Raw genomic sequence first — 6,565 nt, 5'->3', positions numbered from 1 at the left:
CTACAAATATGAACCTAAATATGAGAGGAACAGTCAATAAGGAGTCAGGCAGACAAATGACCCTGTCAGTGGGAGTTACAGGGAAAGACGTCAAGGCTGGAGGAGAAAAGGGAGAATTGAGAGTAAAGGGAAGATATGGAAGAGATAGAGAATGAATCTGCCCTGAGTGTGCACCGGAGAAGGAGAGGGAGGAGGGGATGTTCGCGGTTGGTGCACTGGCACGTGACGTCAGCGGCTTGTTGGATTGAGGTGCTGCGTCCTGCTGATTTTAATCCTGACTCATTAAGGAACACAGAACAAGTGCCTGTGCAAACCCTCTGGGGAAAGAGAGAAAGTGACAGAGGAAAGAAGGAACACCACAGAGAGACAGAAGAGTGGAGAAATCAAGCATTTTGATTTTGTTTTTCACTCTCATGCCTGCTTTCCCTCTTCACGCTGTTCCTTGTTTATCCTGAACCTTTTTACTTGCAATCTTTACGTGTGGCCTGTTCAAGCATGCCTCCAAACGGAGTTAACAGGGCCCTGAAGCTGCAGTTTGGCCTCATCAACTACGAGAACCGCTACCTGACAGCTGAGGCATTCGGGTTCAAGGTGAACGCCTCAGGCATCAGCATGAAGAAGAAACAGATCTGGACCTTAGAACATGACGAGCAAGATAGCCAGGTAGTGTTCCTCCGGAGCCACCTGGGACGTTATCTGGCCTCTGACAAAGATGGGAAGATCACATGTGGGGCAGAGAAGCCTGACTCCGAATGCCGTTTCCTTATTGTGCCCCAATCTGATGGTCGCTGGGCACTGCAATCAGAGCCTTATCTGCGTTACTTTGGAGGCTCGGCTGACTACCTGTCCTGCTTTGCTCAAGCCATTGGGGAACAAGAGTTGTGGGCCGTCCACTTGGCTCTACACCCACAGGCCAGCCTGCTCAGTGTGGCGCGTAAGCGTTATGCCCATCTGTCTGCTTCAGATGGAGAGATCTCAGTGGACAGCAATATTCCCTGGGGAGTGGACTCCCTGGTCACCTTGGTATACCTGGACGGCAAGTACAGCCTGAAGACCTGTGACAGCCGTTTCCTCAGCAATGACGGCAAATTGGTGAAGGAGAACTCCAATACTACTAGCTTCACACTGGAGCTAAAATCTGGCAAGCTGGCCTTTAAAGACTGTGATGGGAAATATCTGACCCCAGTGGGTCCCACAGGAACGCTGCGATCCGGCAGATGCTCTAAGCCTGGAAAAGATGAGCTGTTTGATCTCGAGGAGAGTCATCCACAAGTAGTTTTTCAAGCCGCCAACAAAAGATTTGTCTCAGTCAAACAAGGTAATCAGTCTGAGATGTAGTCTTGAGAAAAAAGCATATTCTTTGTATAATCAAATCTCACCTGAGAGTTTGATATTTACCAGTCTGAATACAGAAACCCACTCGAAATGAGATGGGGTGCAGCACACGCAGTATCTTCACAATCCTCTATTAAGCAAAAATGACTCATTGGAAATGATCAGAATGAGATTTGCTTGGAAATACACTTTAAATAAAAGTGAAGCTATTCAAAATGAGGTATGATTAAATTATATTCATGGTAACAAAGGGCATGAAAAAAATATATGGCAAACATACTGCTAAACATAGTTAGAACTACTCTCAAAGGTCCATGCTCATTTCAACAACTTTCCGTAGGAAAAGAACATATTCTGAATATAACATTGTGGTTAATGCATCACTTTTTGCAAAATAACAATAATTTCCTCCACTATGACTTTAAAATTGCTGTGCAACCACTCTGAGTCTTTGTGCACTTTACTTCAGGGCAAGTGAGGTATGGTGAGGCCATTTTCCAGTGCATTAAAGACAAGTGTACTATATTTTATATTTTAAAATAGAGTGTACAACCTTTCCCAGGTATTGAGGTTAGTAAAGAGTCTTGCCTTTGCCTATGCAAAATATCTAAACAACATAGCACAGTCGAGTACATGTTGTGCCTTTGACAACTAAAAATGCATTGTTGTATAGAACAGTACAACCGCTGATTGTTCTGAACATCAAGTGACTTCAAAGAATCAGTAACATTCATCAGCTAATGAGAGAAAGCGCTGCCTTTTCTGTCTACGTGCTGGATCCAGAATGGTTGACAGCCACCCTGTGGAGGTAATTGTGGTAATGGGCTTTGTCGTTTCCACTGTGCGTCCATAGGAGATTAAGCAGCATGCGAAAGACTCTAGAACAGATCTGTGTACCATGGGTGTTGATTACCATCACTTTAAGTCTTGCAGCTACCTGCTCTTTACCGTCATCCATCAAGTGAAGATTTTCAAATTATGTAGATCTATAGTCAGTTGGTGTGGCAATAAGTTGGCAGCAACAAAAACTTACAGCCTGGCCTTACCAGACAGATCAGTTACAAGAGTTCTTATCGGGCTGCATGATGATGATGATGATGATCTGCTTTGCCTTGTACAATTACGCAAGCAAACCACATGAGAGGACAAGAGGGCAAATTGCGTTCTGTCACTTTTAAAGTTGTAAAAGACAATTAAAACAACTCGAGGTATGAGGGCCTCAAACTAACATTAGATTGCAGTCTTTATTTTGCTTACACATGAATAAAATTCTGCATTAAAAAAAAGCAACTATTAGGGCAATGTTCCAACAACCTGGCACTCTTTCCTCATAATATAGGGCAAAGAATTTTAACTGTAGTGTTTGGCCTTGTGGCAGTTCCACGTTTTTAAGGAACAAGGCACTGAAAGCTGCTTAGTGGGCCCTGCAGTGCAGATTTGCATTTCACCACTCAGGGAATTACAGCAGGCGAATGAACTGGAAGGGTGGAGGGGTGACTGCGGGGGATTAGGGTTGTAACAGGCTTAAGAGAAAGGTTGAAGGATATTTCTGTGGCATCTAATTTGAACTACAGCAGACATAGTTAAGTTATATGTGTCTGTGTATTCTCCACCACCTGACACTCCCCACCAGACAGGGTTAATACATGTGGATTAAGTATAATAACCTCACATTGGCTGAAAGTGAAGCACTCAGTTTCAGAGAACAGGGCAGTAGCCAACTAACTGCAAACGTGGGCACAATTTTAGGCAAATTCTATATGGTTTGTTGGTTTTAGCTTTACTTCGACAACCGCTTTTGTATGAAAAGTGGATCACACAAGTTGATCACAAGATATTTGCTTAAAAGCAGAGGTCCACAGAGTGAGACACTGAGATATCCACAGCTCACAGATGGCAACAAAGCAGGCTAAAGTGATCATCTGCTCAGAATGTATTTGCTGAGAATGAAACACTATACACCCTTCAAACCTGAGAGGTGAAATAGATTCAAATAAAGACGTGTTTTAATGAGAACTGGGTCAAAGTGTCATCAAATATGCTGGCATTTCCTATTACACTGACACGCCCTTTCGTTATTAGAACAGACCACACATTAGAAGCTTATGTAAGCTGTGTGTGTAACAACACCTGGGGCCACATGTATAAATGATGCATCAGTAATAAGCATAAACATTTTCTGACACATAAACTGGTGTAAGAGAAGAATGTGAGAATGAACGCACCTCATGCATAATTCAGATCAGGCATACACACAGTTTTATAGAGAAACAATGAGATGGGAGATCTTATGATTAATAAACATTGCTGGTTAAAATTGCCTGCTAATCACAGATTTACATTATATTATTTTTACTCTTCGCAATTTTCCAGAAAATGTCAAATCAATTTACAAATTTAATTTTATTGATTTCAGTGATGAAATTTATCATTCCCTTTAGTTACTTTTAGCTATAATTTCTTTTATAACAGTGTTTTAATTGTAAATTAATTGTGAAGCACCACAGAACACCAGGCCTGTCAGAATAAGTACGTTACTGATTTATTAAAGATATTTTATCAACTCATCGCTATGTGTATTCTCCTCGACCGTACTGCCTGTGGTGTCCACATGCAATTTTTGTTTGCAGATAGTCTGTTTTATTTATTGTTTTGGTTGGTTGTGTGTATGTGTTTATTAATTTAGGATTATTTTATTTTATTTATTTATTGACATTCCGATTCCAATGTTTTAATATGATTAATAAATAAAAGTTCATTGCTCTTTGAAAGGGTGTCTGCCATTACATTATTATTTCATAAGTGGCATAAAATGCTTTTGGAATTACAGTATTATTGTTTATAGCAATTATTTTTAGGGCAATACATCGTCCAACAAAAGTAGTGTCGTGACAAGCCTAATGGGCACCATAAATGAATCAATGATCATCCAATTAATAGCACAGGCACTTAAAGGCACAGTCATGCTTAGTGACGGCTGTACTGGTGTGTTGTTCAAGAATTTCACGAATGTAACATAATCTGAGCAAAGATCGTGTACACAAATTTTTGTCTTCATGCTTAGAGTTCCAATTAGGGATGGATGCCCAGAGTTTGGCCCCTGCTACCTATAGGAGAGGACATAAGCCTTGAATGAGTCAGTGTAGACAGCACAATGTACTGCAACAACATACAAGGCCTGGAAGTAATTAAATGTTGGATTACTAGAGCTGTGTTATGTACAAAGTTGTCCTTGCTAATGCCTGAGAGAAAACCTGACATTCAGGAGGAGGTAAATGGCATTCAAGAGGATGCGACATTGTAATGCATTATTGCTATTGAACAAAGGCTGTATTTTCTTCTCTTGTTGCCAGGAGTGAGTATTTCAGCCAATCAGGATGTGGAGACAGACATGGAGACCTTTCAGATGGAGATCGACAAGGAGAGCAAAAAGTCTATGTTCAGGACCAACGGCGGATCCTACTGGACCCTGGTGACTCATGGAGAGATCCAGTCCACTGCCACAGAAGTGTAAGTAGCTCTTTTAGTTTCACAAGAGGGGCTTCCTGCCATGTTTTCACTAACCTCTTTACCTGAATCTCTCCATCTGTCCGTCCATGCCTATTTTTTTTACCAGAGAGGTCAACACAATGTTTGACATTGAGTGGCGAGGACATAGGGTGGCACTCAAAGCAAGTAATGGAAAGTATGTGTGTACAAAGAAGAATGGTCAGCTTTCAGCAGTCAGCGATACAGTGGGTAAGTGCTCTCCGGAAAGCTATTTAAGAAGGAGTGTTTGATGGAAAATGTCGACACAGGTGCAGTGTTGTTGCGCCACGGACAGCAGACAAACAGCATTTGTTCTTCATTGCAGGTGATGATGAATTATTCCTGATGAAACTCATCAACCGCCCTATGCTGATTCTCAGCGGAGAGAATGGCTTTGTGTGTCACCACAAGAACTCCAACACTCTGGACGCAAATCGATCGGTCTATGACATTTTCTCATTGATCTTCAACGATGGCGCCTACAATATAAAAAGTCAGTGTTTTTCATGTGCGCATAACATTAAATTTCTGCAATCAGTCAAAAATATATCTGCGCTTTAAAAAATGCAAGGAATCTGTCTGTCTATCTATATGTCGTAATCAACTTCAAATTTGGCAGGTGTGTTGCTGAGGACCCCGGAAAGTGCAGTGCTGAGTGTGAAGTAGTTTGCATGACCTATAACCAATAAATAATCAAAAGTTATTACAAAGTTGTTACATTTTGACTGAGTGTTTCTGTCTTAAATGGAACAGTTTTTCTCACCATTACAGCAGGAACCTTAGACCAGCTGCATGCGTTATAAATTATTTCATGAGATGCTCCTCAGCCAATCAAATCTCTGTGCCTTCCAATAGCAAAGATGACAAATGTGCTTCTGTTAATAGCAGTCAGTTGAAATTGGTCTTCCAAATGTTTCCTCATCACCCCCATCAAGTAGTTTATATAATGTAATTTCTGCATCTGTGTTGTTTTGTTAAAAATGTGTAAAAACAGTGGTTCTCCAGTTCAGGGAAAGGTTGCTCTGACACTCAGTGACTAAATTAATCTGTGTCGCAGCAATCATTTTGAATTTGAGGACCAGTATTTGTATGATTGAACAAATAAGGTAGTTATTATTACTGAATGGGCCATGCTCTAGCTTAAACAAATGGATAAATTCACTGATGTCCCTCTGCAGGTGTGAATGGAAAATTCTGGTACGTCTCTAGCAGTGGCCTGGTGTGCTCGGATGGAGAAAAGCCAGAGGACTTTTTCCTTGAGTTCGTGGAACATGGACGCGTCGCAATCAAGGGCTCCAATGGCAAGTACCTTCGTGGAGACCAGGGAGGTACGCTTATGGGTGATGGTACAACTGTTGATGCATCTTCTCTTTGGGAGTACTGATCCCTTTCAGTGAGGGTCCTCAAAGAGGGTGCAAGAAGACGGGGTGCAGAACCCGCTTCTAGCAGCAGAAATGAAGCAGACTGACTGCGTAACATTTTCCTGCCTGTTTTTATACTAGCTGCCAGGTGCCCGATACCATGTTATTGTTGTTTTTTGTTTGTTTGTTTCTGTTTTGTTTTTTGTTTTTTAATTATCATTGGAAAGAAGTGAACATTTTAGGAAGATTTGTGTTTTTTGATGTAAATGTTAAATGTTTTGTCTTTGAAATGACAATGCCAACATCAAACAACATATACTGTGTGGAAATCTATCGTTTCA

At 41.2% G+C, this 6,565-nt stretch overlaps 1 protein-coding gene across 2 annotated transcripts; it reads left to right on the top strand.

Moving 5' to 3' along the window:
- The first annotated feature begins 366 nt into the window (after positions 1–366).
- fscn2a (fascin actin-bundling protein 2a, retinal) lies at positions 367–6,310 on the top strand. Of its 2 annotated transcripts, none has more exons than XM_046415639.1 (5): positions 367–1,318; positions 4,689–4,845; positions 4,952–5,073; positions 5,189–5,356; positions 6,042–6,310. In XM_046415639.1, exons 1-5 carry the CDS (start codon positions 496–498, stop codon positions 6,245–6,247), a joined length of 1,476 nt encoding a protein of 491 aa, XP_046271595.1. In that variant the 5' UTR covers positions 367–495; the 3' UTR covers positions 6,248–6,310. The 2 variants fall into 2 exon arrangements, with proteins under 2 accessions (XP_046271595.1, XP_046271594.1); XM_046415638.1 differs by having other exon boundaries at positions 4,952–5,077; positions 5,139–5,356.
- The last annotated feature ends 255 nt before the right edge of the window (positions 6,311–6,565 follow it).

Source organism: Scatophagus argus, chromosome 16 (genome assembly GCF_020382885.2).
Source record: "Scatophagus argus isolate fScaArg1 chromosome 16, fScaArg1.pri, whole genome shotgun sequence".
Lineage (NCBI taxonomy): Eukaryota > Metazoa > Chordata > Actinopteri > Scatophagidae > Scatophagus > Scatophagus argus.
The sequence above is the reverse complement of the archived record's forward strand: the minus strand, read 5'-3'. Positions and strand labels throughout refer to the sequence as shown.

Bases quoted from the DNA above. Each gene is read 5' to 3' on its own strand.
- fscn2a (XM_046415638.1), top strand. From the start codon at position 496: ATGCCTCCAAACGGAGTTAACAGGGCCCTGAAGCTGCAGTTTGGCCTC. The intron at 4,846-4,951 runs GTAAGTAGCTCT...TTTTTTTACCAG, and splicing joins CAGTCCACTGCCACAGAAGT to AGAGGTCAACACAATGTTTG. The intron at 5,357-6,041 runs GTCAGTGTTTTT...GTCCCTCTGCAG, and splicing joins TGGCGCCTACAATATAAAAA to GTGTGAATGGAAAATTCTGG.